This window comes from Eumetopias jubatus, unplaced genomic scaffold (genome assembly GCF_037043125.1).
Source record: "Eumetopias jubatus isolate StellerSeaLion01/CBP00866 unplaced genomic scaffold, mEumJub1_p1.0 scaffold_10, whole genome shotgun sequence".
Taxonomy (NCBI): Eukaryota; Metazoa; Chordata; class Mammalia; order Carnivora; family Otariidae; genus Eumetopias; species Eumetopias jubatus.
In genome coordinates, this window is record NW_028274816.1 from 127,715,460 (window position 1) to 127,733,169 (window position 17,710).

At 43.5% G+C, this 17,710-nt stretch overlaps 1 protein-coding gene across 2 annotated transcripts in view; it reads right to left on the minus strand.

Moving 5' to 3' along the window:
- Positions 1–17,710, minus strand: part of SMYD4 (SET and MYND domain containing 4) — a 51,625-nt gene that overhangs the window by 3,576 nt on the left and 30,339 nt on the right. For both annotated transcript variants that reach the window (XM_028109200.2, XM_028109201.2), the window contains exons 6-8: positions 3,301–3,492; positions 2,737–2,900; positions 670–802 (exon numbers count right to left, since the gene is read on the minus strand). In XM_028109200.2, the coding sequence (XP_027965001.1) occupies positions 670–802; positions 2,737–2,900; positions 3,301–3,492 (489 nt within the window). The remainder of the gene's footprint in view (positions 1–669; positions 803–2,736; positions 2,901–3,300; positions 3,493–17,710) is intronic.

A 17,710-nucleotide genomic window follows, 5' to 3' on the forward strand; every position in this document is an offset into this window, starting at 1 on the left:
CCTCACAGTTTCTCTTTCAGCAGAAGAGGTGTGAGGTGAGGCCTCCCCACATTGACGCTGGGTTTCCAACTTCAAGTGGCCTAGATTCCGCTTACAATCATCATTTCTCTTGACTCAGAAATCTAAGTTAAAGGTCAACTTTTACAAAGTCGGGTAAATAAATTCCTACGACATCAAGTTCTAAGGCAGAATTTGTGAGGAAAATGTGGAGTTCCACAAGTCTCTCTGAAAACAGCAGGATACTTCTATCCACCGGGCACTTGTTCCACTGCTCTCTAGAAGAGATGAGGCTCTGAGGAGAGCAGAGCAATCTCTCTAGGAAATCAGGTCATTAGGCCCTGGAATTAAAATAAATGACACCGAACTTCTGGATCTGCACAAAGATCATGGATGTCAGAGATAACCCTTTAGTCATCCTGGGGTACTTTAACTTAGCTCCCTGACGCCCAGGAGAACAACAGCTTAAATCATCTGGCCCTTTTCAAGGACACCACACAAACTCAGCCGGTTAGGGCTCAGTCTCATCGGCCTGCGTAGCCATCTTGTGGCTGGCATGGGGATAATTAAATGTAATTCTTCAATCATCACTGAGTAGCCTCGAGTCCAAGGTGAGCCCAGAATAAATAAAAAGGGAGGGACTGGAGGACCAAAGCAGGGAGCCAGTCTCACCTAGCTGACCACTTCCGAAAAGCTTCCGGGCCTGCCCAACCTGCTGCCGAAGGTCCTGTAATCGGGGGATGAGGTGATCCCTGCGGACTGGTTCCGTACAGGATGTGCTGCCACAGCTCAGAATGTCACCTCCCTGTGAAAGTCAGTTTTGTCTTTATTCCTGTACCACAGTTGGTTAGCAACACGGCATGTGTTTTACATTATAGGGTCGCTCTGCAGCTTCCAACCCTGTGGGGCAAAGGGACGCCCCTAATAATACACCATGACCAAAGCCTGACTCGATTGAGTTTGACAGCAGCAACTCTAATGAAAGCAGTAGGCGGTCCCTCCCTGAGATTTAATTTTTGCAACCAAAATTAAACCGGTACGGGTCACAGTTTCTTTCCGTCTCTATACCCCTCTCCTGTGTCTCTGGATCCAGAACTTTGGATGACAGACAGTGGTTATGAAGAAGTCGTTAGTATAGAGTTGTTAAATCACTCTGTTATGCACCTGAAATTAATGTGACATTGTGTGTCAACTATACTTCCAAAGCAAAAGCCAGGGGCACCTGGGTGGCTCGGTCGGTTAAGCGTCCAACACTCGGTTTGCGCTCAGGTCCTGATCGCAGGGTCGTGGGATCAAGCCCTGCATCGGGCTCCATGCTCAGTGGGGAGTTTGCTGGAGATGCTCTCTCCCTCTGCTCTGGCCCTCCCACTTGTGCTCTCTCTCTCTCTCAAATAAATAAATAGGGGCGCCTGGGTGGCTCAGTCAGTTAAGTGTCTGCCTTCGGATCAGGTCATGGTCCAAGGGTCCTGGGATCAAGTTCTGAAATCAGGTCCTTGCTCAGCAGGGAGTCTGCCTCTCCTTCTGCCTGCCGCTCCCCCTGCTTGTGCGCATGCTCTCTGACAAATAAATAAAATATTTAAAAAATAAATAAATCTTAAAAAAAAAAAAAAAGCAAAACCGTAAGAAAACCAACAGGAAGAGATGCTAGGTGAGGCCTCCCTATATTTGACCTTGGGTTTGTAACTTCAGCTTTACAACACGACCAGCTAGCTCTACATTACACCAGCTCTACATTACACTTACGGTTCCCTAAAGAATACTGTATCCTCTGGTAGAGGAGAAAATCTGAGGTGGACTTCTGTTTTTTATTTTTTATTTATCACTTATTTATTTTTAATTTTTTTGGGGGGGAGGGGCAAGGGGAGAAGGAGAGAGAGAATCTTAGGCAGGTTCCATGCCCAGCACGGAGCCCAGTGTGGGGCTTGATCCCATGACCCTAAGATGATGACCCGAGCTGAAATCAAGAGTCAGATGCTCAACTGATTGCACCACCCAGGTGCCCCATGTGCTGTTTTTTTTAAATGCCAGTATCTAGACCCTTATTTGGCAACGGCAACATGATTTCTCCCGAGGATCCTCTCCTACCTTCCCAGAGTCAGTGCCTGGTGGCTGAGGGGGTGGGTGTGTGGCTCGCATCTGACCCATTCCTAGGGGCCAAACGGCTGGAGGAAAACTATGAGTCTGATTTGCCACCAGCCACGGGTATCATCAGGTCAATGAAATGCAGTAAAATTTTTGCCCAAACTGCTGTCGGGGAGCGCGTGCCTTTACCCCCCTGGAGCAGAGGCTGTGAGGCTGGGGCTGCAGGTGGCTGTCCTGCCCCAACTAGAGGGAAGTCTGGCTGGGACTGCACTGACTGAGAAAGTGGAGCTGAGGGCAGGTAGAGACAAACTGGGCCTTGGTGACATTATCTGAGCCCCTGGATCGAGCGGTTGGCTGAAATAACCCCGCACTGGGACCTTTCAGTGATTTACTTGAGCAAATAAATTCTCAAGTCTTTTTTCCCCCTTTTCCCTCAGACCAGTTTAGGGGGGGATTTTCTGTTATTTGCCAAGAGACCAATGACTAGACCCAGCCTTTCCTGGGGGAATTCCCGTGGAGGGGTGACCAGTGTGTGGGCAAGATGGGCTGACGGGGAAGACACTGTGGCTCTCAGCCTCTCCTGAAGATTTATGGCCTCTGGGCTGAATGACTGACCTCCAGCAAAAGTGGAGAAGAGAAGGAAGAAGAGAGCTTCACCTGCAGGGGCGCTCCGCACCGGTCACAACAGAATGCCTCCCACCGGGGCCCGACAGCAGCCTGGTGCTTCTCCTTCTGACAGGCCGGGCAGCCGCAGTCAAAGAAGTACTGAGACCTGAGCTTCTGCTGCCTCTCGGCAACAGCCATCCTGCTGCGGTGAGGCCCTGCAGAGAGACCACGCCTGGCCAATGTTTACGGCAACAGAGAGTTGGGCACTACTTGCAAAACTTTAGCTTAGCAGAGGTGGTTCTCCATCATTTTACAAGTACCCTTTACTCAAACATTTGTGGCGCTAGATACAGAAATAAGCTTCCAAGTTGCAAGGAAAAAAAAAACCCTCAAAGTTATTCTTAGCCCATTTTTTGGAAAAGGAAGTTTATGGGATTAAGCAGGGAGATACATGATAGTTTAGACACAAACAAGGCCAAGGGAGGAGGCCAGAAGGTCCTTTTTTTTGGCTTAAGTATGCACTGCCTTCACCTGTCCCGGGGGTTTGCTCGTTCTCATTCGCCCTGTCCTTTCCTGCCAGAGAAGCGTGGCCAGTGATGAGGAGGGAGGGCTCACCATAGCAATGGAGAATCTCTTGCCCTTTTCCAATCTTCTCTGATGCCCGGATGGTGGCGACTGTGCTAATGAAGGACACGCTGGTGTTGGGGCTGCAGGAATGGTTCAGGAGGCTGACAACAGGGAAGATGCCTGTGGCAAGGCGGACCTGTCTGCTGTTGCTAACGCTGTTCTCTTTAGATCCTGAAAGTGCTGGAGGAGAAAGGAAAAATGTGTCAGGACATTAATCTTGGCCTCACCATCCATTCCTCAGAAGATGAGCTGGGCAACTGGGCCTGAAACCCATCTGAGTCATAGCTCCACAGCCGGATCCAATATACATCAGATGGAAAATGACTCACAGCAAACTCTCATCCCCAGGAAGCAAAGCAAATGAACACATGAAAAGTCCACCGGAATCCTGGAACCTAACCATTGTGTCTCAATACCAGAAAAAAATCCAAAGGTTAGAATTTATTAAAAAAAAATAATAAAGGAACTATCAGTCGGAAACCTTCTAGATAGACAGTTTCATAATGTTCACCAGGGCACAGAACCCAGAGTACCTGCTGAGGTTATTTCCCAAAGGCTTCTATAGTTGAAGCTGCTTTTGTTTAACTGGTTTTTGGTTAGTTAATAGAACAAATAACCTAATTATTCTCCCAAACTAAACAGGTTTATAATATATTTTTAAAAATCATATTCCTTAAGCTCACCTGTTTAGTTTTGCCGTCCCAACTTTGTGGGAAATCAGCCAGCAGTAGTTGTCATTGAAAAAAAACCTCTCTGGGGGTACCTGGGGGGCTCAGTCGGTTAAGCGCCTGCCTTTGGCTCAGGTCATGATCCCAGGGTCCTGGGAGCCTGCATCAGGCTCCTTGCTCAGCAGGGAGTCTATTTCTCCCTCACCCTCTGCCCCTCCCCTGTTCATGCTCTCTCTGTCTCTCTCTCTCAAAAATAATAAATAGGGACGCCTGGGTGGCTCAGTCGGTTAAGCGTCCGCCTTCGGCTCGGGTCATGATCCCAGGGTCCTGGAATCGAGCCCCGCATCGGGCTCCCTGCTCCGCGGGAAGCCTGCTTCTCCCTCTCCCACTCCCCCTGCTTGTGTTCCCTCTCTCGCTGTTGTCTCTGTCAAATAAATAAAATCTTTAAATAAATAAATAAATAAATAAATAAATAAATAAATAAATAAATCGGGGCGCCTGGGTGGTTCAGTCGTTAAGCATCTAACTTTGGCTTGGGTCTGGATCCCAGGGTCCTAGGATCGAGCCCCACATTGGGCTCTCTGCTCGGCGAGCAGCCTGCTTCTCCCTCTCCCATTCCCCTGCTTGTGTTCCCTCTCTCGCTGTCAAATAAATAAATAAAATCTTTAAAAATAAAAAAATAAATAAAATCTTTGGGGAAAAAACCCAAAAACAAAAACCTCTTTGGAAAAGCTCTATTCAAGACAGTCTCATGTCCCCCAAACAATCTCTTCTTTGAAACACAATTAACCAGCAATTTAACTACATGATTGAAAATTAGGAAGGAAGGAAAAGGCCTCTAAGCAGTGAGGCTATTTCTGCACCAAGGCTCCTACACTTATATTCATAGATGAGGAGTTCTTTATCCTCTCATGCAGTCCTATTTGCTCTTATTTTAGCCACAGTTTTAACTGGCTTGGTTATTCAGTTTCTCAGCCCACAGCAGTTGAGAAACCGAGAACTAATAAGAAGCAGGTTCTCTGACAATGGCAAAAGAGACAGGGTGACAGGAGAAGGAGGAAGAAAAGTTATATAATAAGAGCCTTAGGGCAAACAAAAACCCTAGTACCACTCAAGCTTTACACTGTAACGTCTCCCTCAACCAGAGGTTTCTAGACCGATGGCATATCTATGTGGGTTTTGTAATAGCCATACATAGCTCAGGAAGATGCATGCACTAGATAACCCTGGGCATCCAGAATGGCTTAAATTGTGTTCAATTGGCGGAAGCACGAGGAAATTGTATTTTCAACCACACTGGCTGAAATATGAAAGATACTCGTACTTCAGAAGGAAACTTTCAGTTTTCTGGAAAACTGAAAAACCATCACGAATCTCAACCCACCAATCACCGAAGAAATGAAGCAGTCTAGGGACAAATGTAATGAATAAAGAAAATATCATGAACCACCATGTGGAAATGTTCTAGAAAGGAAAACATTAAATATAGGAATAATGTCTCTCTGCAGACAATTCGATTATCTGTTGCTATGGAGGACAAGAATAGAGTAAGTAAATGAAATTCACAGGGAATCCAAATGACTCAATTTCAGTTAACAGTCCTACAAATTGTATTGAAACCTTTCATCAGAGCTTCTCGTAAGTATTTAGCAGGTTTTGGTTTCTCCTCCGTTTCCCCTGTCCAATGCCTGCCTTCTGGAGTATGTGCTAATGAGCAGGGAAAATGCTAAAAGGCAGGCAGCAGGAAGAATCGGTACAGGACACGACCTGTTTGTAGTCTGAATAATCGGCCTCTGCTTAATTAAAAGCTGACCTGCATTCCCAACTACTGATAACTGGCAAGCTATATTAGAACAGTTGCTAAAATTTTCCCAGAAAAATTATCACAATACAGTGAGTAATGCCAGCTTTGTGAATTATTTATAGATTATTCTCTAACATAAGTAGGCCCAGGAACTGAGTGGGGTGAGTATTTATGTCAGAGTTGAATCTCTAATTATTTCTAAAAATTAAGTATTGACTTAAAAAAAATTATTCAATATTTTGCATTAGTCATCTGTTAGCAGAGATAATGGAAAGTGAGAATATATATGAAACTTATCAACCAAATTTAATGTGACATTTTGTGTATAAAATAAAAACAAAGAGGGAGTGATGCTTTATTTTACTAAAAGTGTACCTTGGTAACAGCCCCTAGTGCATTTACAATGGATTCGAGGGGCACCAGGGGGTCCCAGTCTGTTAAATGTCTGACTCTTGATTTCAGCTCAGGTCATGATCTTGGGGTTGTGAGATTGGGCCCTGTGTTGGGTTCCGTGCTCAGTGGAGTCGGCTCTCCCTCCCCCTCTACCTCTCCCCTCATGTGCTCTCTTTCTCTAATAAATAAATAAACGTTAAAAAAAAGAAAATAAAATGGGATTCAAGTACAGAAGAAAAAGATTCATTCACAATACTTCCAGAATATATCTATTCTGGTATGTATATGTATATATATATATTTTTTATTTTTTAAAGATTTTATTTATTTATTTGACAGAGAGAGACAGCAAGAGAGGGAACACAAGCAGGTGGAGTGGGAGAGGGAGAAGCAGGCTTCCTGCTGAGCAGGAGCCCAGTGCGGGGCTGGATCCCAGAACCCTGGGATCATGACCTGAGCCGAAAGCAGATGCTTAACGACTGAGCCACCCAGGTGCCCTATTTTTTTTTTTTTTAAGATTTTATTTATTTACTTTGACAGAGACACAGCGAGAGCAGTAACACAAGCAGGGGGAGAGGGAGAAGCAGGCTTCCCGAGGAGCAGGGAGACCGATGTGGGGCTTGATCCCAGGACCCTGGGATCATGACCTGAGCCAAAGGCAGACGCTTAACAACTGAGCCACCCAGGCGCCCCTCTGGTAGATATTTTATTTTATTTTATTTTAATTTTTTTTTTCGATTTTATTTATTTGAGAGAGAGAGACAGAGATAGTGAGAGAGCACAAGTGGGGAGGAGAGGAAGAAGCAGGCTCCCCACAGAGCAGGGAGCCCAATGCGGGACTCGATCCCAGGACCCCGGGGCCATGACCTGAGCCGAAGGCAGACGCTTAACCGACTGAGCCACCCAGGCGCCCTCTGGTAGATATTTTATAACACAAGAAATTTGTGTGTATATCACACAAATAAGGACACAAACTGAAGGCAGATTCCTTGGTTGTTGAAGAGTGAAAGCAAAGGGCAGTGAATTAACCTGAACCTACATGGAACCTCATTAAACCTTGTAATGATTCCAGATACATCTCAAATCTGCCGTTCCCTCTGAGATAGAACCACACTGACCGAGGTCTAGAGTATCATCAATGGCCAGTTCTGTGCCCTAAGATTAGTACCAAAGAAAGGTCCCTGAGGAACTTTAATTAAATAGGATTTTTTTTAATAAAGATTTTTATTTATTTATTTGACAGAGAGAGAGACAGCGAGAGAGGGAACACAAGCAGGGGGAGAGGGAGAGGGAGAAGCAGGCTTCCTGCGGAGCAGGGAGCCCGATGCAGGGCTCGATCCCAGGATCCTGGGATCATGACCTGAGCCGAAGGCAGATGCTTAATGACTGAGCCACCCAGGTGCCCCGAAATAGGATTTTTTTTTTTAAAGATTTTATTTATTTATTTGACAGAGAGAGCGAGAGAGCACAAGCAGGGGGAACATTAGAGGGAAAGGGAGAAGCAGGCTCCCCGCCAAGCAGGTAGCCTGATGCGGGGCTTGATCCCAGGATCCTGGGATCATGATCTGAGCCAAAGGCAGACACTTAACCATCTGAGCCACCCAGGCGCCCCTGATTAAATAGGATTCATGCAAAGATAATAACATACATTTTTACAGGTTTCGGTCAAAGTCTATCCTAGTTAATGCTTGAATCCTTCTGTGCTGCTAATGAGGGTCCGTAAGAATACTAACGGGAAGTATTGGAACCCCAAGGAAATAATGAAAAGGGATATAACATGATTAGAAATATGAGCAGACTAAAACAAAATCAGATTGGACTCAAAAATTGTAAGTGAACATTGCTGGTAGGCGTGTAACTGGTGCAACTTTCCTGGAGAGCAATTTTGCAGTATGTATCAAGTGCCTTAAAAAGGTTCTTATAGGGGCTCCCGGGTGGCTCAGTCAGCTGGGCTCCCAACTCCAGATTTTGGCTCAGGTCATGATTTGGGGTCATGGTGATCGATCAAGCCCTGCCTTGGCCCCACACAGAGTCTGCTTGAGTTTCTCTACCTGTGCCCCTCCCCCAGCTCATGGGCACTCGTGTGCTCTCTCTCAAATAAATAAATGAATCTTTAAAAAAAATTAAAAATGTTCGTATAAAAAAAGTTCCTATCATTCGAATTATTTTTATTATTTAGAAAATGAATTAAAATTACAAGAGGAATACATGGTAGTCAGAAAAAAAATTATGAAGTGAAAATTATAGAGAAAATAAGTCATCTGTAAGCCTATCAGCCAGGTAGAACAGTTTGGGGCATTTTCTTGCGGGCCTCTTTCTAGCCTTATGCATGAAATTCTCATGTGATGCACACAGTAATTTGTAAGTTAATTCTTTTCACTTAACACACCATGGCCATTTCTTTATACTCTAACCTAAAATGCATATTATAGTTAAAGAAAATAGCCAAAAAAGCAACGCTGCCAATCTAATAGGGAAAGAATGGTGCCAATCTAATAGGTAAAGAATGGTACCTTGTTTTAATTACAAGAGGGCTTAAACATGATCATGTTTACTACTGCTTTGATAAAGGGCTTCCTCACGTACCTTTTTAAACAGCTTTTTTTAAAGATATAATTTATCTACCATAAAATTCACCTATTTTAAGTGTACTAATTCAATGATTTTCTTTAGGAAAATCATATAAGTTGTGTAACCATTATCACAATCTAGTTTTACATTTTCACCACTATGCATATGTTTAAAGACTGACTTTTAAGAGTTGCCTAGTTGCTAGAAATGTTCTCTCATTTTGTCATTTACATCTTAGCTTATGGGTTTTTTCCCCCCCCCTCTGGGGGTGGTTTGCTTTTAAAATAACAACTATTTTGGGTGCCTGGGTGGCTTGGTTTGTTAAGTGTCCGACTCTTGATTTTGGCTCAGGTCATGATCTGGGTGTGAGACTGAGCCCTGAGTATTGGGGGAGTCTGCTTGTGATTCTTTCTTTCCCTCTGCCCCTTCCCTCCACTTGCAGGAGCACCCTCCTTATTTTAAATACATCTTTAAAAACAAACAAGCAAACAAAAGCAACTATTTCATTTGCTTACAGTGCTCTGTGCCAGCCACTTTGCCCAGAGTTCAACTACACATGTTTTCCGCTGGTCTTACCCGGGGCTATTCATATGATTGCATTCATCTAGCATATGGTCTTTTACCCTCAAGAAGACTAGACTTAGGGACGCCTGGGTGGCTCAGTTGGTTAAGTGACTGCCTTCAGCTCAGGTCATGATCCTGGAGTCCCGGGATCAAGTCCCATATCGGGCTCCCTGCTCAGCAGGGAGTCTGCTTCTCCCTCTGACCCTCTTCCCTCTTGTGCTCTCTGTCTCTCATTCTCTTTCTCTCAAATAAATAAATAAATAAAATCTTTAAAAAAAAAAAAAGACTAGACTTAAAAAAAAAAAAGGCTAACCTAGGACTTGCTCATATGGCTATACACCATCATTCCAAGAAAATGACACAGAAGCCACAAGGCCTCTTAAAGCTTAGACTCAAAAGTCACATAAGGTCACTTCTACTGCATTCCATGGGTCAAAGTAAGTTACAGGGCTGGCCCAGATTCAAGGACAGAGGAAACAGACTCTACCTCTTGATTGGAGAAAAAGCAATGTCAAGTTGCAAAAGGGCAAACATACAGGGGTGGGTGAAACTGTTGGGATCATCTTTGTAAACAATCTTCCCCAGAAGCCTGGAGGTTCACTCAGTCCTCTCATTATCCATATGAGAATACTGAGTGAAATTTCTCTGACATTGGTGGTAACAACATTTTTCTAGATATGTCTCCTGAGGCAAGGGAAACAAAAGCAAAAATAGACTATTGGACTACACCAAAATATAAAGCTTTTGCACAGCAAACTAAATAACCAACAAAACTACAAGGCAACCTTCTAAATGGGAGAAGGTATCTGCAAATGACATATCTGATAAAGGTTAGTATCCAAAATATATAAAGAACTGATTCAACTCAACACCCAAAAAAACAAATAATCCAATTAAAAAATGGGCAGAGGAACAGACATTTCCTCAAAGACATACAGATGGCCAAGGACACATGAAAAGATGATCAACATCACTCATCATCAGGGAAATGCAAATAAAAAACCTCATACCTGTCAGAATGGCTACAATAAAAAACTCAAGGAACGATAATGGGGGTGAGTACGTGGAAAAAAAGAATCCCTCGTGCACTGTTTGTGGGAATGCAAACTGGTGCAGCCACCGTGGGAGACAGTTGGGAGGTTCCTTAAAAAGTTAAAAATAGAACTATCCTATAACCCAGTAATTGCACTACTGGGTATTTACCCCGAAGGAATATGAAAACACTAATTCAAAGGGATACATGCACCCCTGTGTTCACTGCAGCATTATTTACAATAGCCAAACTATGGAAACAGCTGAAGTGTCCATTGATATATGAATGGATAAAGAAGATGTGGTGTATGTATACACAACGTAGTATTATTCAGCCATAAAAAAGAATGAAATCTTGCCATTCTAACAACACAGATGGAGCTAGAGAATATAACGGTAAGCGAAATAAGCCAGTCAGACAAAGATAAATACCATGTGATTTCACTCATATGTGGAATTTAAGAAACAAAACACGGGGTGCCTGGGTGGCTCAGTTGGTTAAGTGTCTGCCTTTGGCTCAGGTCATAATCCCAGGGTCCTGGGATTGAGCTCCGGGTCAGGCTCCCTGCTCAGTGGGGAGCCTGCTTCTCCCTCTGCCCCTTTCTCTGCTTGTGCTCTCTCTCTCAAATAAATAAGTAAAATCTTAAAAAAAAAGAGAGAGAGAGAGAAATGAGAAAAGAGAAAATGAGAGACAAGCCAAGAAACAGACTCTTAACTATGGAGAACAAACTGATGGTGACCAGAGGGGAGGCAGGTGGAGGGATGGGGGAAATAGGTGGTGGGGATTAAGGGTACACTTGTGGTGATGAGCACTGAGTAATGTATATAATTGTTGAATACTATATTGTACACCTGAAACTAATATAACATTGTTAACAACACTGGAATTTTTTTTAAAAGATTTTATTTATTTATTTGAGAGAAAGAATGAGAGAGAGAGAGAGAGCATGAGAGGGCGTTGGGTCAGAGGGAGAAGCAGACTCCCCGCCGAGCAGGCAGCCCGATGCGGGACTCGATCCCAGGACTCCAGGATCATGACCTGAGCTGAAGGCAGTCGCCTAACCAACTGAGCCACCCAGGCGCCCTCAACACTGGAATTTTTAAAAAAGTATGCTAAGTGAGACACACAAAAAGTAATCTGAGTTCATATGGAAAGTTAGTGGTTAGAATCAGTGGAGTGGAAACCCAGGTCTGTTGCCTCTCAGTCCCATATTTTCATTCCTTCTAGGATCTCTTTCACCCATATTCTCTATCCTCTTTACGTATTATAGTGCTTTTAATATTTGGTCTTTAGGTTAAATCTTGCTATCTTTTATTTACCTAAATTGGATATTCTATGCTTTAAAAAGTTTCTCTCACCCTAAGACCATATAAGTATTCACTTATCTTTTCCTAGATATTTTATGGTTTGTTTCAGTTTCACTTTTTAATGATTTGGAGAATTTAATACTTTTAGGAGGCTCTCATATCAGTACCATCCTGTCTTTAATTACTGTAGCTTAATGCTGGTATGAAATCTGACAGTACCAAGCCCCTTCAGTACTCGTCTATTTATTATTATTATTATTATTGGGCCGCCGACTTGATTTTTGGCTCAGTCCTGATCTCAGGGTCCTGAGATGGGGCCCTGCCTTCAGCTCCAGGACTAGGTGCGAGTCCACTTGAGATTCTCTCCCTCCCTTTCCCTCTCCTCCCCGCCCCACGCTCGTGCTCTCTCTCTCACTAAATAAAATCTTTAAAAAATACTTTATTATTAAGAGTTCAGCTTTTTTTGAATAGGTTACAGAAGAGATGTAGTCAAAAAGACCAAAGCAAACGTCATCATTGGGCTCCTCTAATTCAATTTTTTTTTTAAAGATTTTATTTATTTATTTGACAGAGAGAGACACAGCAAGAGAGGGAACACAAGCAGGGGGAGTGGGAGAGGGAGAAGCAGGCTTCCCGCGGAGCAGGGAGCCCGATGCGGGGCTCGATCCCAGCACCCCGGGATCATGACCTGAGCTGAAGGCAGATGCTTAACGACTGAGCCACCTAGGCGCCCCACTCCTCTGATTCTTTTGTGGCTTCTGTCTCCTTCTCCCCAGGGGCAGCAGTGGTGGCCCCAGCTGCTGGGATGAGACTCCCGGTGTTGACATTGGCCAGGGCCTTTGCAAACAAGCAGGCGGGAAGAGTTGGACATTTACACGGGGACGTTGAGGAGAGCATGATCTTAGCCAGGGTGAGCGCCACCTGGTCATGCTGGATGAGTTTGGAGAGGGAGGGTGTGGGCAGGCACCAGCCTTGGCTTCTGAGGAAAAGGGTTCAGTAGGCTATTCTCACCGCTTTTACAAGAATGGCTATTTTCACCACTTATTCAAGATGAACTTTAGAATCAGTGTCCAATTCCAAGAAAAATCCAATTGTGATTTTGTGTGGAATTGCATTGCAGTGGTTGGGGGAATGTGGGGGAACTGCCATTTTTAGTTTTCAGTTTTTCCATCTCAGAATATGGCCTGTCTCTGCATTTACCCAAACCTGTGTATCCCTCCAAGTTACCATATGCTTGCATTTCTGGATGAAGCCCTTCTTGGTCATCTCTTAGCATTCCTTCAATAAACTGCTGGATGTGATATGGCAGTGATTTTTTCAAGGTTCCTACAGGGATATTCACAAGTGAGACTAATCTATAGTTTTTATCCTTGGCTTTGCAAAGTGAGTGGGAAAGGACTCCAGGTTTCCCCATGCCCTGGAACACTTTATATTGTATAAAAATGATCTGTTCCTTGAAAGATATTTTTTCTTTGCTTTATCAAAAAAAAAAAAAAATGTGGCTAGGGATGCCTGGATGGCTCAGATGGTTAAGCATCTGCCTTCGGCTCTGGTTGTCTTCTCAGGGTCCTGGTATTGAGCCCCTGGTATCGGGCTCCCAGCTCAGTGGGGAGTCTGCTTCTCCCTCTCCCTCTGCCTCTACCTCTCCTGCTTGTGCTGTCTCTGTCTCTCTCAAATGAATACATAAAATCTTTTTTAAAAATGTAGCTAAATATGGTCCTTAAAAGTTTTAAAGAACTTACACGGAAAAGAGTGGGTCTGGCTTGTTTTTATGGAAATATATATTTTTAAGATTTTGTTTATTTATTTGTTAGAGAGAGAGACAGAGAGAGCACAAGCAGGGGGAGCCACAGAGGGAGAGGGAGAAGCAGACTCCCCACTGAGCAGGGAGCCTGATGTTGGGGTCCATCCCAGGACCCTGGGATCATGACCTGAGCCGAAGGCAGACGCTTAACTGAGCGAGCCACCCTGGTGTCCCTGGAAATATTTTGATAATCTTTTTCAATTTCTTCCACAATCACTGGATTTTTTAAGTGTTCTCCTGTAGGAGAGGAGAACAGCAGGAAATTTATGTTTTCTACAAAGTTTTCTATTTAATGCTTTCAAATTTAATAGTCTAAAATTATATTAGATATTTGCTTAAAATTTAAAAATTAATTTATATTACTGACTATATCCCCTTCATTGATCCTAATTTTGTGGGCTTTTTTCTTTTTTCTAAATAGATATCTTAATTAGATTTGCCAAATCTTTGTCTGCATCAGGAGTCTGTATACCTGTTGGCCAAATCCTGCCAGCTGTCTGTTTTTGTAGAGTGTGGTCTAAGAACTGTTTTCACATTTTTAAGTGGTTGAAAAAAATGAAAAGAATAATGCTCACGATGTGAAAAATTCTAAGAAATCAAATTTCAGAGTCCATCATTAAGTGTGATTGGAGCCCAGCCATACTCATTCATTTGTGCATCGTCAATGGCGGCTTCTGCGCTACAATGGCAGAGCTGAGTCAAAGAGACCCCACAGCTTGCAAAGCCTAAAATATTTACTGTCTGGCCCTTGACAGACAAAGTTTGCTAAACCCTTTGATGAGGAGAACAAAGGCAAAAGAAAAGTAGGTAAAATTAAATTTCCTTACAACTTGCAGCCCATTGACAAATACTTGAGACAGGCAGAGTACGGCGGCAATCCTCAAGGAGTTCACAACTGCCTTAATGTTAATGCTTTTCTAGAGACTAAAAGCAACCTTAGCTTGACAATAGCCAGACCTCCAGGGTTTTCTCCCTCCCTCTCCCTCCACCTGCCCCCACCACTCCCCGCAGGGCACTTGTGCGCGCGACTGCGCGTGCTCTCTCTCTCTCAATAAAAGAGGAATATTTATTAAAAAAAAGATTATTTATTTATCTGATAGAGAGAGAGAGAGCGCACCAGCAGGCGAGGGAGAGGCAGACCCCCTGCTGAGCAGGGAGCCTGCCGTGGAACTTGTTCCAGGACCTGGGGATCACGACCTGAGCCAACGGCAGACACTTAACCGACTGAGCCACCCAGGTGCCCCTCAGTGAACTGGTTTTTAAAAAATTTTTCTTCCCTAGAATAATGGGAAAGGTATACAATCCATTTTAAAGAATTATTTACTTTTAGAGAGAGAGCACGTCATCAGCAAGAGAGAGAGCAGCGGGAAGGGCAGAGGGAGAGGGAGAGGAGAATCTCAAGCAGACCTCTGTTTGAGCTCTGAGCCCAGGGAGAGGCTCGATCTCACAACCCCGAGATCACAACCTGAGCCGAAGCCAAGAGTTGGACACTCAACCAACTGAGCCACCCAGGTGGCCCCAATCCATTTTAAATTTACTACAATAATGTTACTGCATGAATCAGTGTTTTTAATTTTAGAAAAACGTAGTAAAATGGGCGCCTGGGTGGCTCAGTCGTTAAGCGTCTGCCTTCGGCTCAGGTCATGATCTCAGAGTCCTGGGATCAAGTCCCATATCGGGCTCCCTACTCAGTGGGAGGCCTGCTTCTCCCTCTCCCACTCCCCCTGCTTGTGTTCCCTCTCTCACTGTGTCTCTCTCTGCCAAATAAATAAATAAAATCTTTAAAAAAAAAAAAACGTAGTAAAAGTTCAAATAAGAAGGTAGCAATCACCCATACCTCCAACTTTAGAATTGATTACTGTTAAGATTTTGGTATTTTTGCTTTTAGTCTTTTTTCCCCTCATGTATATATTTTTAGTTATTTATTTTAAGATTTCATTTATTATTTTTTTAAAGATTTTATTTATTTGTTTGACAGAGAGAGACACAGCGAGAGAGGGAACACAAGCAGGGGGAGTGGGAGAGGGAGAAGCAGGCTTCCCGCGGAGCAGGGAGCCCGATGCGGGGCTCGATCCCAGGACCCTGGGATCATGACCTGAGCTGAAGGCAGACGCTTAACGACTGAGCCACCCAGGCGCCCCCATTTATTTATTTATTTTGAGAGAGAGCAAGAGTGTGTGAGCGCACACGTGTGGCACTAGCTGTGCGGGGGGGAAGAGGGAGAAAGAATTTCAATTAGACTCGTGCTGAGCACGGAGTCCAACTCGGGACTCAATCTCACAACCCTGAGATCATGACCTGAGCCAAAATCAAGAGTCGGATGCTTAACTGACTGAATCACCTAGGCGCCACTCTATGTATATATTTTTAAAACATCATATAAAGAATAAATTATGCATAAAATATAGAGCCTGACAGGTAAAGCCAAAGCCCCCAATCCTCTTTCCATCACTCCAGGTAGCCAGTATTATGCTATGTATCTATTTCTCTAGTCCTTATTAGCCACAGAAAATACAGGTATTCCTGGCTATACATATATTCACTAACCAAAAGATTATTCTGAACAACTTGTGAAAAATTTTACCCGAAACTTGCTATGCAAATAAAAACCTGACTATAATGAAATGTCATGCACATGGAGCAAAAACATTTAGGCTAAGATTCTTTGACAGTTAGGGGTAGGCCATTGGAGGAAAGTGGATGGAAGACTCCTTTGGTCCCCATGGCTTGGCCATTCTGCCTCAAGGATTCAGCCTGCTATTGTTTACTTGGACAGTAGTTTCTATAGTTTTTGGAGCTCCTGACATTTGTATCTTTTTTTGTATGTTATATTAAGTACTTTAAAGGCAAGACACAATAAAATCAGGAGTCGGTAACTTTCTGCCATTATAATCTGGAAGCCCCATATACTATTTTTTTATATTCACAAAAACGAAACTAAATGAAAATAATATTTCTTAAAATGCCAGTGAATGTACCCAAGAGAAAACATAATTTTGGAAAAACACTCAACAGATGTATTTTAGAAGGTAGCAATGGCTCAAAGAAGCAAATAAAAGCAGAGAAGAGAACGGAGACTGCTTGCAATGGGATTTCCTAGCATTACAGGATGAAGCCAGGGCTATTTTTGGGTGTTCCATGTGTTTCAGGATGGGGAAGACAGTCTTCCTCCAAAACACCTCTAGTGAAACGCCTACACATTGTATAACTTGGCAGTTGCATTAAAATTAAAGATAAAAACATATTGACAAAAGTCTAGATTACCTAATGTGAGACGATCAAAAGAGCTAACTAAGCATGTATAGCTTACTAAAGCCACATTTATATCAGTCTGTCTATAATTCTTAGGTTTAGGTAATATCTAACTTTTCCCTTCAATAGAGTTAATTAGAAAATTGAGAAAAGTATAATGACCTAATGGAATTGAAAGACATTATCTGCTAAAATGGAGATCATACAACAGAAAAGTAGAAACACTGTTTCTTTTCTAATAGTATCTGTTGTCAGTACAGCGTCGCTCATGATGCTGGGCACATCCCACCTCTCCATCTACCTTAAATAAGATAGCCTTATCTATAGGACCCGGTTCAGGCAAGCAGGGCCAGGCTGATCTGTGTCTAGAGACGGCCCCTAGATTGTTGGCCCCTGACCAAAGGACAGCCCAAACAGGCTGGCCAACAGTTCATGGTAGTACTGTGTGAAAAGCTATGCTTGGCCAGATTGCTCTCTTGGAAATTTAAAACAGAAGAGTGGGGGAAATCTGTCAATTGGAAAGAGTAGAGACGGAGTAGCTGAGTCTCATGAATAAGATTTTGATACCTTAACTGCAGACCCCTCTTTTTTTTTTTAAGATTAAAAAAAAAAAGATTCTATTCATTCATTTGAGAGACCGAGCGAGAGAGGGCGAGAGAGCACAAGCAGGGGGAGCAGCAGAGGGAGAGGGAGAAGCACACTCCCTGCTGAGCAGAGAGCCCCACGCGGGGCTCGATCCCAGGACCCTGGGACCATGACCTGAGCTAAAGGCAGATGCTTAACGACTGAGCCACCCAGGTGCCCCTGCAGACCCCTCCTCTTTCTGCAGTCTTATTATTTCAGTTCTCCTTCACAATAAAAATCCCTCTGTAACATTGTTTTTAATTTTAAAGTATATTTACAAACAATCCCATCACAACTCAGTCAAGTGAGGTGGGATTAAACATTGTTGAGATGAGAAAACTGAGGCAGAGTGTGATCAAAGACATCGTTCAGGTCACA